Raw genomic sequence first — 12,675 nt, 5'->3', positions numbered from 1 at the left:
TCAGCCTCATCTAAACAGCTCACTAAAAACTCAGATCCTTAGATTCCATCACAGATGCTTGGAGGTAGGGCTCAAGAATTGTACTTCTCAAAAGCTCTGCGGAGCTCTGGGGCTCATGTGAATTTGGGGACTGTTTCCTTAGCTCTGTCCTGGAGGAGAGCCCTGGCTGTCCCTCCGGCCAATTACAAGTTCCTTCCTTTCTCAGTTTTGTCATCTGTACAAGGTGATCACCTCTGGCCCTGCCAACTGCAGACAGTTGTTATGTGGATGAGGAGAACCAAGGAAGACAGTGATCTCAGGGGAATAGGTGTCAGGAGTTCCAGTTTATCAGGCACCTGGCCTTCTCACGTCACTAGAATCCCTGGTTTGGTTTTGTTATCATTGCCCTGCCCTCCGCTTGTTACAAAGGTGGGACAGTGCAGCAGCAAAGGGCATGGATTCTGGAGCCAGACTGCTTGGCAGCAAACCCTAGTTCGCTGTGTAGCCTGGCTAACCTCTCTGTGCTTTAGGTTCATAACAGCACCTGCCTCAGAGAGGTTGTCAGAGGATTAAATGATTTAATACAAGTAAAGGTCTAGGGCAGTGCCTGGGACACAGCTGGTGCCATATAAGTGTTCATAGCTGCTTTTCATGATCACCATGGGGTCTGATGTGCAGTGGGGGAAGCATCCCATGTCTTGCCTTTCAAAACAGACACCTGGAGTTGCAGCATGTAACTTACCCCTGGATGCCCTGGAAACCTTTGATGCAGTCATCAAAGGCATCCAAAAGGCTGAAGGTTTGTTCAGTTTCATGGGGAAAAACAGCATGTGTCTCTAGCAGAACTGACATTTTCCCCTGTATCATTCTAATTGTGTGTTTCGCTGAAGCCCTGGTTATAGGTGACTTGAGCAGACTTTGGGTGTAGGTCCTCCAAAGTGCTTCACGCCTCTGCGCGCCTCCGCCCCCTGCTGTCTACAGCTGGAAGTGCATCCCCCGGGCGGGGGTGTTGTCTTGTCTGCAAGGAGGAGGAGGTTGAGATTCGGGAATCTCTGCGGAGGGAGCATGAGGCCTTGGTCCTCATCAGACAGAAATACCCAACTGCGGGTACTTTGTGGGTGGGAAGAAGGCACTGGGCAGGGTATATGTTATCTGAGTATTAGCATTGTTAGAGAACTTCGTCCCCCTAACTCCAGTTGGTCTACAAAACGATATGGGTTGGAAATCTTGTGAAGTTGTATACATCTCCTATGGTATGTGGTGGCCACGGTACAGGCTTAGCAGGTTTAGTTACATAATTTCAATAAAATTGGAAACAGTTTCTTAGCAGCAATTGTCACCATCAGCAACTACAGGTGCTCCAACGAAACAAAACCACAGAGAGAGCCAAAGGCACAAATAGGCACTGAGATGCGGGGTGTGATCATGCCGTGTGTGTCTTTGATCAGTTGTGCCCCACCTGCAGCCTTCTGCTTTTGGAACTGGAGGGTGTCGGGGGCACGGGAAGAGTCTTTCCAAGGTTACCTGTTGAGCAGCACAGTCCATTGATATATGGATGGAGCACCTGGCAGGTGGATGACCGTGTGGGAGCAGAAAAATGGTCTTTGCAAACGCTCCTGCTGTGATATTTTTATCTCACCCCAATCCCTGTTTATCCCTCCTTAGCTCTACGAAGCCTTCACCTTCCTTAAGGGGCTGGGAGCTGTGATCTTGGTCCATGCAGAAAATGGAGATTTGATAGCTCAGGTGAGTGGTGTGAGTTTCCATTCCTTCCAGCTCGATCTGCTTCTCCTTGTTGTAAAGGGTATGAGAAAAGGGGGTGGAGGCATGGTTCAGCCTAGTGATTAGGCAAGGAAGGGTCAAGCCAAGAACTGGATGGCATGCCAGACACTCGACATGTGGGTCATGCACACACTGTCTGCAGTGTGGCCTTTGGCAGGCCACATTGTCTGTTGAATCTCAGTTTTCTCACCAATACAATGGGGCTAACAACTGCCCTGTGACCTTTGGAGGATTTGCATGAGGGACAAATAAAGATCTGAGTGAAGATGGTTTTTGCACATCCTGGGGATGCCAGAGGCAACTCACATGAAAGCTGGTGCTGCTCATCGTCCTACATGGCTTGGGAGCAGGGATAATGGACAGAATTCAGGCTTGGAGCAGGCGTTCCAGCCCAGCCTCCTCCATCTGACACCGGGCAAGGAACTCCACCCCGTGAAGGCTCCTGTTCCTCATGTGGAAGCACCTGCCTTGCAGCCTTGTGAGGATTAAGTGTGTGAAGTTCAGTGTCCAACATGTAACAGGCTGTGGCCATGCAGAAGTTTCAGAGAGAGTGAGACATGAACGCATTTTGATCATTCTGACCAGAGGGTGGAGAATTTAATGAGAACAGAATGAGGTCAGGTTGACCAGCTAGGTTTTACTCTAGTAATTCTCCTAGGAAATGAAGAAAGGAGGGAGAGGTGAGAATGTGACGGGGAAGGGGCACAATTTACAGGACTCACTGAATAGATGGAGGAAGCAGAGGAGGAGGTCAAGAGGGTGGGTTTCCCGGGGGCACCCCAGTGTGGGGGCTTCGGTACATCATATGCCGCACATCAAGGTCAGGCACACAGAGGATGTGGGTGCTTCCAGTGAAAGTAATTAATGCCAGGCGTGATGCTAAGGAATAGATGTATATATGTATGTATACGTGTGTGTGTGTGTGTGTGTGTATAATATCCTTATTTTATAGACAGGGAAACTGAGGCTCAGACATTAGTAACTTGCTCGCTGTTACATGGGGCAGCAGAGCCAGGGTGTTAATGCACTTCCATCTGGTTCCAAAGCCCAGTGGAACTGCAGCATGATGGGTAAGTGCATGCTCTCTGAAGCTTCACCGTTAGGTTAGCTCTTGTCTTTACTTCCTATTATTTGTGTTCTTGCAGTTTTCCTGTCAGATTGAAATTATTTCAAATTCCAAGTGAAAAAGAACAGTGCCTCAGTTCTATTATGCAGCAATATTCTGGTCCTTGGTAACAGGACACTAAATCCAACCCACACCCCAAAATATGGGATTCACAAGGGTGTGAATGCTGGAAGTGAGGGTCCCTGGGAGCCAGGTCAGAAGTTATCTGCCAGTCTGTCCTCTGGCTGCCAATGATTGATGACCCTCTCACATGCAAAACACATTCATCCCCTTCCAAAGTCCTCCAAACTCTCATCTCATTACAGCATCAAAGTCTGGAGTCATCTAAGTCAGGTCTAGGTCTGGATGAGGCTTCTTGGGTGTAGTTCCTATAATCTGTAGGTCTGTGAAAGTAAAGAAGAAAGTTATCTGTCCCTCCTCACCCCCGACATTCAACACACAACAATGACGGTGTTGCCATTCCTATTGAAAAGGGGAAATGGAAGGCATCAGAATTCGCTGGCCCATAGCAGTTCTGAAATCCAGTTGGATAAGTGTTGGCTGTTCCTTGATTAGAACTTGAAGCCTGAGAATAATTTTCCATGACTCTTGGCTCCAACCTCTGGGCTCTTGGTTTCATCTTTTCTTTTCATGAAAGGCAGCACATGCTTGAAGCTGAGTCATTTTCTCAGCCCGCTTCCTGTACTGTGGAGTCCAACTGCCTCCTTCCTTTTTGTATGTCTTGCCCCATTCAGTCCAGGCTGCCTGTGTTTTGCTAAAATAATTCTCCCAAAACCTTTGTGGGTCTCCTATGAATCTCACTGGGGTTCACTCCATGAGACAAAAGACACCTACAGATTTCTTCCCAATAAGCCCCCTTCTTCCTGTTCAGACAGCCGAGAGGTACATACTCGAGTTCCTGGGGGCTTTACTTTTGATTGAGAGGCTCTATGGGCACACCCTCAATTCTCTGTCCCTCTCACATTTCACTCTGCACAGCAAGAAGAAACCAGGCAGTGTCTTGACAGTCTTCTGGGGACTCCCCTCGGCACGACCCCCCAGTTCGTTAGACGTGTTTCCCCATTTCTGCATCCCTGCAAATGGCTGTGTGGTTAGGCCTTCTGCTACTGTGTAGCAGAGGTCCCCTTCCTCCAGTTTTCAGCAACATACTCCTCGTTTCTGTTGGAGTTCTCACTAGCCATGTCCTCAAAGTCTGTATTTCTACTAACTGTCCCTTTCAGGCTCTGTTAGGCTTTCTCTAACACTCCTTGAAATTCTTCCAGCCTCCATCCACTGCCTGGTGCCAAAGCCATTCCCACATTTTTAAGATGTTGCTATGGTAGCACCCTACTTCTGAACACCAAAATCTGTATTAGTTCTCCGTGGCTGCGTAACAAGTTACCCCCTAAAAGTAGCATCTTAAAAAAAATGATACGTGTTTACTACATCATGGGCCTGTGGGTTGGGGGGCCAGGTGTGGCTCGGCTGGGTCTTTGGGCTCAGGGACTCTCACGGCTGCAGTGAAGGTGTCAGGCTGGACCAGGGCAGGATTCCTTCCCAGCTTCCCTCAGATGGTGGCTTTCTGGATTCAATTCCTTGCGAGCCGTCAGACTGACAGCTTCTGTTCTTTGCTGGCTGTTGGGAAGTGGCTCCCTTGGTCCCCTGCCATGTGGGCAGCTGGCAGCTGGCTTCCCTCCAAAGGACAAAGTGAGAGAGCAAGAGAGGGTGGGCGAGGGGACGCGAGAGTCTTTTTGTAACCTAACCTCAGAGGTGGCACCCATCTCTTTCCTGGTGTTGATCACTGGAAGCACGGTGCCAGGTCCAGCCCATATGCAAGGAGAGGCGGACGTGCTGGGAGCCTCTTAGAAGCTGCCTTCCACACATACCTTAGGTTTGCTTGGTTTTGAACTTCATAAACCCAGAACCATACAATATGCACTCTTTTACGTCTGGCTTCTTTTGTTCAAAACTAGGTCTCGGGGAGGGCATAGCTCAGCGACAGAGCGTGTGCTTAGCATGCACGAGGTCCTGGGTTCAATCCCCAGTACCTCCACTAAAAATAAATAAATAAATAGACCTAATTAACCCCCCCCCCAAATAAATGAAAATAAAGCGCAAATTATTTAAAAAACAAAACCTAGGTCTGTGAGAGTCATCCCCATTGCTACGTGGAACAATAGTGTTTTCCTTTCTCATAGTGGTGTCGGCGATGCCACAACTTAGTCTCCAGCTGACAGACGTTTGGATAGTTTCAAATTTGGGACTGTTGTGTGTGAAGCTTCCTCGAGCATCTCCGTTAGTAAATTCCTGGGAGCGGGACTCCTGGGTCGTGGGTGTGTGTGTATTCCATTTTCGCAGTCACTGCCGCACACTTTTCCAGGGTGTACCAGCCTGTGTCCCACCAGCAGTGTGTGGGAGGTTGAGTTTGGAGCCCCGAGTTCTTAAGCGCTCAGGGACCTCGTAGCTTCCTGGCTGCCAGCCTAAGATTGAGCTTTCTCAGCTCCAGTAAAGCTGTTACCTGTTGTGATCTGCTTCCCAGCTTCCAAAGCTGTGTTTCCGTTGGTTCTTTTGTACCATTTCTGTCAGTTTCGTGGAGTTTCAGAAGGCCTGAGGCAGCGCAGCGTTCACGCCAAAGCCCGCTTTTGTCTTTGTGCTGCGGGTTTTCCCCATTGTGTCATCGTTCGTCCTCTCTCCATGCTTCTCCTCCCTCTTTTCCTTCTGACAGAAATAGTAACTGCCACTTGAACAGTCTTTCACAGGGCTGTCTCCACATCATAAATCTTTTTGTAAACAGTTTACAAAAATGCTTTGTAAACACCGTCTTCAATAGCTGACATGATTCCATTCTTTACTTAAATCCACCCCAGCTGTTAGATCTTGAAATCGTTTCTAGCTTACGTTCTTAGAATAAACTCAAGCTTAATAACCATAAACGCACAGTGGAAATTACGATTCCTTTTCACGGCTGATAGTGCCTGGGGCTCCTCGTAGGGATGTGTTCAAGAATGATGCTACCGAAACGGCAGAAGTTAAAATTAGCAGCAACACAGCTGACATCTGGGCAACGTGAAAAGATTATTTTGGAGACATGAATGTTCTCCTGGGGAGGGGACCCCCTTGGAGCCTTGGAGCGAATGGATTGAATCTAGGCCATGGGCTCAGGGAACCATTTCATTTATGTGAAAAGCTAAAGGTAGCGGTTTCCTGCTAGACAGACAGGTGCAAGGAAGAGGAAGCAACAGTCGAGAAGATGAGAGCTGGTTGATGGTTAGCGAGCTCTCACTATCCCCCTGGTATCGCGTGAGCATCCCACATCCACCACCTCAGTGATTCGTTACAGCCATTCTGGCGTGTGGACTCTGCTGTTAGTGTGACAGAGAGAAGATTGAGGCCCAGAGCTTGGCCAACTCGCCCAAAGTCGCAGAGATGGTCAGTTCTGGAGCTGGACTCCCAGTGCAGGGCTGTTTGATTTTCGCATCCGTGTGATACCCAAGTCCCACCCGTCTTCCCTCTCTCTTGCTCTGCAGCAGAAACTTGGGAATTTGAAGAGTGGTGGGTGGTCTTTGAAGCTCATTTCTTATAACCCTGCTTCCTCTCACTGGTCCCAGGGGGGTTGAATGGAGCAGGTGTGGAGGTGGCTCTCCAGGGTTGCAGAGGGGGAAGGTGGGCAGGTGTCGCGGAGGGAGCAAAGACGCTCTGGATCACCCGCCCAGCCCCTAGACCCCTCGGCTGCCCCATCTATCTAACCGGGGTTGGAGGATCGGTCTGTCCCGCTGTGACCTCGTATTATCACTGACTCACTTGTTCTTGTCTTACAGGAACAAAAGCGGATCTTAGAGATGGGCATCACGGGTCCTGAGGGCCATGCTCTGAGCAGACCCGAAGAGGTAAAGGCACCTCCTCTGGGTGTGACTGTGACACTGCTGAGAGCTCACTCCAGTGCTGTTCCAGCTAGAACAGCCCAGCTAGAGCCCCCGTCTCTGTCCCATTTCCCCCTACATGAGCATCCCAGCACACGCGGCCCTCTCCGGGGTCTGTCTGCCCTCAGGCTCAGGAGCCCTGAGGACGCAGGTCCATCAGGGGAGCCGGGAAAGGCAGGGCCCGGGCACTTCATACCAAGGCCCCATGGACGCGCCAGGGTGCAGAATCCTTACTGAGGGCTTTGTGTATTTGATGACAGGAAAATGGAGCCACATGTCCCAGGCACAGCGACATCAAGACAGCCACCCCCACACAGACCTCCTGTTCAGTGTGCTCTAAGACTTGACGAGGGACGAATTCCACTGGGAGTGGCAGAGTGCATGTGTGCGTGTGTGTGTGCGTGTGTGTGTGTAGTGTGTGTGTGCACCTGTGTGTGTTAATGTGTGTGCACCTGTGTGTGTGCACCTGTGTGTGCATGCACTTGTGTGTGTATGCACCTCTGTATGTGTGTGTGTCTGTGTAGTGTGTGTGCACCTGTGTGTGTTAGTGTGTGCACCTGTGTGTGTAGTGTGTGTAGTATGTGCACCTGTGTGTGTAGTGTGTGCACCTGTGTGTGTGCGTGCACCCGTGTGTGTGTGTAGTGTGTGTGTGCACCTGTGTGTGTGCACCTGTGTGTGTAGTGTGTGTGTGGGGGCGCAGAAGGCAGGCGGGCGGACTGGGCATGGAGCAGGAGGGATGCCCAGTATTTCCTGATGTCCCGTCAGATCATTAGCCGCATCCCCGGACCTGCGCTCTGGGCCGGCCGGTGCCAGACACGGGGGCACAGCACACGAGCACACAGACGCCTTACCCGGCGGGCTCCACACACCAGCTCCACGCCCACAACCTGGGTCCCTAGTCCCTGATGAGACCAGGACAGACCCAAAGATGGGGTTTACAAACCTTTATAGCCCCGGGACTTTGCCACAGCCTCCAGGCATGTAAACAGGGTGGAGACCCTTCTGGGTGTGGTCAGACCCCCCGCCCCCGCCCCGTGTGTGGTGTGCAGTCAGTCACCGGCAGCGGGGCCACGTGTGGGGCACTATCAGACTGGAAATTAAAAACAAAATCTAGCTGGTCCTTTTGTGTGGGAAGTGCTGGTCTAGTGGGGACAGAGACCAGAGCCCACAGCAGGCGGCTTCGCCTGGTTGTGGCGCGTGGAGGGGGCGCGCAGGGCGGGCTCGAGTCCCTAACCTCAGGCGTTTTATGAGCATCGGGCCATTTTACGGGCCTTTTGATGCCCACTCTGCCTAGTCAGTCTCTCTTCTTTTTGTAAAAGACAGTACATGCAAGGTGGTTTTTGATTTTATTTTTATTTATTTATCTATTATTTATTTTTTTAAATGGAGGGACTGGGGGCTGAGCCCAGGACCCTGCGTGCGCTAAGCCCTGTACCTTCCTCTCACCCTTCGAACAGAGCGGGCAGCATGCTTCCAAGCAAGTGTCTTGATTCTGCCTTCCAACCCTCTAGCCAAATACATTTTGTCTAATTTTTTTCTTTCTTTTAAAAAAATCTACACTCTTTTCCTCCTTGGATGCAGTAGACTTTCCTCTGACCACCACATTTAACTGGGGGGCGAGTATAGCTCAGTGGTAGAGCACGTGCGTAGCACACACGAGGTCCTGGGTTCAATCCCCAGTCCCTCCATTGAAAAATAATAATAATAAAAATTTTAAAACCGGGGGGATGGGTATAGCTCAGTGGTAGAAATAAAAACCTAATTACCTCTCCATCCCCCGAAATAAAAAATAAATAAAATCTGCAGTTTTCCTCCTCTGATGCAGTAGATTTCCCTCTGACCACATTGAATTAAGGAAAATTGAAGGAGGCTGATGGGGGAGAGCCCTAGGAACTCAGGGTGGGTGGTCCCCCACCCCACCCTCCCGTGACCCGTGTATTTGCTGTGTCCGCAGCTGGAGGCCGAGGCTGTGTTCCGGGCCATCACCATCGCAGGCCGGATCAACTGCCCCGTGTACATCACCAAGGTGATGAGCAGGAGCGCGGCCGACATCATCACCTTGGCCAGAAAGAAAGGTACACAGCCCAGCGCCCTGGCTCCTGTGGGAGCTGGTGGGGAGGAAGAGGCATGTCCAGAGTTCAGGTTCGCTGTCAGAGCCACTGCCCAGGGCAGAGACACCTGCTCGTTGCCAGCAGCCTGAACCCTGAACCCCGTGGGCCAGGCTGAAGAGGGAGCTGAGGGTGGAGGGTGGAACACAAGATGTGCAGTCAGTTTTAGGTTTGATTCCTGGGGTGCCATGTGCCCACGTGTGACCTTGGTGAGTAGTGTTCTGAGCCTCAGTTTCCCTACTTGTAAGGTAATTATCTCCTCGTGAGTCACGTGAGACCATGTATTTTAAAGATCTGTGAAGAGTTCCAAGTTCTCCTTGGGTTTCACATCAAGCCAGTGATGGAGCCCAGGCTCCAGCAGCGCCTGGATCCCACCTGCCCTCTTTCTGGTCCCCTTTCTGGGCACTTCATCCTGGATCCCCCATCTGGGACCCCTTGGTTGGTGCCTGCACCCAGGCTCCACCCTCGGGCCTGCACAGAGTCTCAGCTGCAGGTGGGGAAGGAGGACAGTGCTTTCCAGAGCACAGGGTCTGGGGACAGCCCCGACCTGGACATCGGGGGGTGGGGCAGGGAGTCACCTGCCAGCTCTAAGACTTGAATGCACTACTCAACTTCTCTGAACTTCCGTTGTCTCATCTCTAAACGGACCTGAGGCACTCACAGATGTGAAGTGCCTGCCGAGTCCTTGGCGGGTCCCGAGGGCTCCTGAGGACGGTGGGGCGCAGGCACAGCTGGTGTGCTGAGCGGCTCTTAAAGACTCTAACCAGCCGGTTCCCCAGAGACTTAGGGGAGGCACCGAGTGTGATCCCCAGGTCTTCTGACTGAGGCCCACAGTCCCCGACAACCACCAGATTGAGAATGAAGAGGGTCTCACACTCGAGAGCCACGTGTGGCTGGTGGCTGATGTCTCGGACAGCCCCGAGCAGAGCTGCACGGCCGCTGCGCGTGCTGTTGGGCGGCGTGGCTCCAGAGCCAGGCTCCTGGTGTCCAAAGCCTGCCTCCTGCTCGCCAGCTGGGTGGCCGTGGGCCGGGCCACAGAGCTGCCGGCCCACATCCACTCGGGACTTGTCGCTACTGCAGAGCTGCTTCCTGCTGTTACTGAGTCCAGACTCGTAATGCTTGCCACATGACAGGCCAGTAAATTGGAAGACGAGGTGTTGGGGCAATGAATAATGATTTTATTCAGAAAGTCAGCAGACTAAGAAGATGGGGGACTAAGGTCCTGGAGAACGTCTTCTCCAAGTCAGAATTCAGGCTCCTTTTATACTAGAATGGGGAAGGGGTGTGGCTGGTTGGTGCTGACTTCTTGGTGTCAGAATCCTTTGTTCTTGCAGCTGATCACGTGGGTCAGGTCATGGTGTGCCTGTAAGCCTCCAGCAAGACAAATGTTCTGCCCTGCTCTGCAGCTTTTTCTCTCTGTATGAGTGGAAGAGCTTGAGAAGGGGCTCTCCTGTGTATTTCAGGCTCTGGGCAAGATTCGTTTACAAGAGGTGCCGAACCAGCACGACTGAGCCCAGGAAACAGAGCATGGGGTTAGAGCCAGAGAAACAGAGCTAATAAGGGGTCAGATGTGTCCCTCCCTGTTACGCTGGGAAAGCCTGCAACTCTGCCTAAAGCCTTTGATTTCTGCAGAAGCACATCTGACCCACTCCCTGGAAGGCAAGCTGGACTTTCTGGAAAGTGAATGCTCAGGAAGCAGCCCCCGCAGCAGTGGGTTGCTGGCTGCATGCCCCGGGCTGAGACGGCTCTGCGGCTGCCGGGGGGAGGGGCGAGGGTGCAGGTGCCCATGGCTGTGGCTGCCTCGGTGATAAGTCACCTTTCCTTGGCTTCTCTCCCTGCATTATATCACTGCCTCAGTTTCCCTCCAGGTTATTTCTGGGAATCTCAAATAAAACTCTTACACTCAATTTTCCATTTGAAAATCAGCCTCCAGCAGAACCCAAACTAAGACAGCAGTCACGTCTCTGTGCTTCGGCTGACCGTCTGTCAGAGGAGATAAAAGTCAATTCCAAATGCTAAAAGCATCAATAACCCAAATGGTCGTTGAACGGGACAGCAGGGTGCTGAGTGCCTGGTGGTGTGGGGTCACTGGGGCGCGTGTGGTGGAGCTGGGGGAAGGACGGACCGTCTCATTCTCCGGCCTCTGGGATCTTCTATTTCCGTGTGTCAGAGCTCTCAACCATGAGTGTTTGTGTTTGTCTCCCAAGGCCCCCTCGTTTTTGGCGAGCCCATCGCTGCCAGTCTGGGGACCGATGGCACCCATTACTGGAGCAAGAACTGGGCCAAGGCGGCGGCCTTTGTGACGTCCCCTCCCCTGAGCCCGGACCCCACCACACCTGACTACTTGACCTCCCTGCTGGCCTGGTGAGAGCCCGTGGGCCGGCGGGGTGGTGGGGCTGGGCCGGCGGGCTGGGCCGGCGGGGTGGGGGGTTGAAGGGCAGGAAGCCGCAGCTGGCTCAGTGAGGGGGCCTTGGGCTGGCTGCTCTGGGACAACTTGGAACAAAGCTCCAGGTTGCTTACAGCAGGCCTTCAGGGGCCCCAGGGTCTATTTCATTCAGTTACCATGCCAGTCACTTTTCTAGGTTTTTTCCCATTTATACTGCAGCATTTAAGCACCTTCTGTGTGCCTGGCACTGTGGGACATTGGGAAACACAGAGTTAAGAATGTGAGACCAACATCCTCGTCTTCCCTCAACATGGGCTGGCTGTGCCCCCGGCGGGTCCCCTACCCTGTGGTGTCTCTGTCTCTGTTGACTCACCAGCAACGTGGGGCGAGTGCAGCCCCCGCCGCGGAGCTGGGTGTGAGCCAGCTCAGGTAGAAGGCCTGGGATTCGGGGTTCACGGTGGCCGCGGGGCTGTGCTCTGCTGCCTGCACACAGTAGGAGCACAGCACTTTTACCCCTCTCTGCTGTCAGCCAGCGTGAGGGAAGAACACTTAGGGCCACAAGAGAAGGCTCAGAGATGAGGTGTGCAGGCTGCTCTGGAAGCAGAGGTGCACCCTCCGAAGGCTGCATGGAGGAGGTGACATCAGGTCTGGACACCGGGGATGAGTAAGAGTTTGCCCGATGGGCAAGGATAATTCGGGGCTTCTAATCAGAAGGAACCAGGAAGTGGTGGGGGTGTGCATCCAGCCTGCGCCCACAGTCACACAGAACCTCCTCCCGATGCCCGGGCCTCTTTGCAGTCTTCAGCAAGATATCAAAGGCCGAAGGGCCTTCCAGTGTCACTAGGTAAGGCCCGTGATGTCCCAAAATCCTCTCCCCAGAATCTCTTTGTGATGCAAGGCAGTGGGGCGCAAGAGGATGGCCATGTCCCAGGTCCCAGGAGAGTCCCTGGGACGTGCCCCACCAAGGGAAGGTCCTTGGCTTCGCGCAGGGAAGAATTCAAGAGCGAGCCGCTGTAGAGCGGGGGTAGATTTATTCAGAGAGGTGTACACTCCATAGCGTGTGGGCCCCTCGGAAGGCAAGAGAGGCTGAGAGAGGGAGAGGCCGTGGGGTGGCGGGTTGTTAGCTTTTATGGGCGCGGTAACTCCTCATGCTAAAAGTGGGAGGGTTATTCCAGCTACTTTGGGGAAGGGGCTGGGATTCCCAGGAATTGGGCCACCGCCCACTTTTTGACCTTTTGTGGTCAGCCTGGGGTCTGTCATGATGGCTGTGGGAGGCCACTTAGCAGCTACTGTGTTGCAGTGAGCCTATAATGACGCTCAGGGCCCACTGGGAGCTGAATCTTCCCCATCTTGGTGCTGATGGCTGTGCCCTGCCCTCCGCCCTCCTGTCTTGTT

At 52.7% G+C, this 12,675-nt stretch overlaps 1 protein-coding gene across 2 annotated transcripts in view; it reads left to right on the top strand.

The window, feature by feature from the left end:
• CRMP1 (collapsin response mediator protein 1) overlaps positions 1-12,675 on the top strand; it is a 67,789-nt gene that overhangs the window by 43,023 nt on the left and 12,091 nt on the right. For both annotated transcript variants that reach the window (XM_031437604.2, XM_064488192.1), the window contains exons 6-9: positions 1,645-1,725; positions 6,685-6,753; positions 8,741-8,861; positions 11,102-11,258. In XM_031437604.2, the coding sequence (XP_031293464.2) occupies positions 1,645-1,725; positions 6,685-6,753; positions 8,741-8,861; positions 11,102-11,258 (428 nt within the window). The remainder of the gene's footprint in view (positions 1-1,644; positions 1,726-6,684; positions 6,754-8,740; positions 8,862-11,101; positions 11,259-12,675) is intronic.

This window comes from Camelus dromedarius, chromosome 1, assembly GCF_036321535.1.
Source record: "Camelus dromedarius isolate mCamDro1 chromosome 1, mCamDro1.pat, whole genome shotgun sequence".
NCBI classification, from domain to species: domain Eukaryota; kingdom Metazoa; phylum Chordata; class Mammalia; order Artiodactyla; family Camelidae; genus Camelus; species Camelus dromedarius.
The sequence above is the reverse complement of the archived record's forward strand: the minus strand, read 5'-3'. Positions and strand labels throughout refer to the sequence as shown.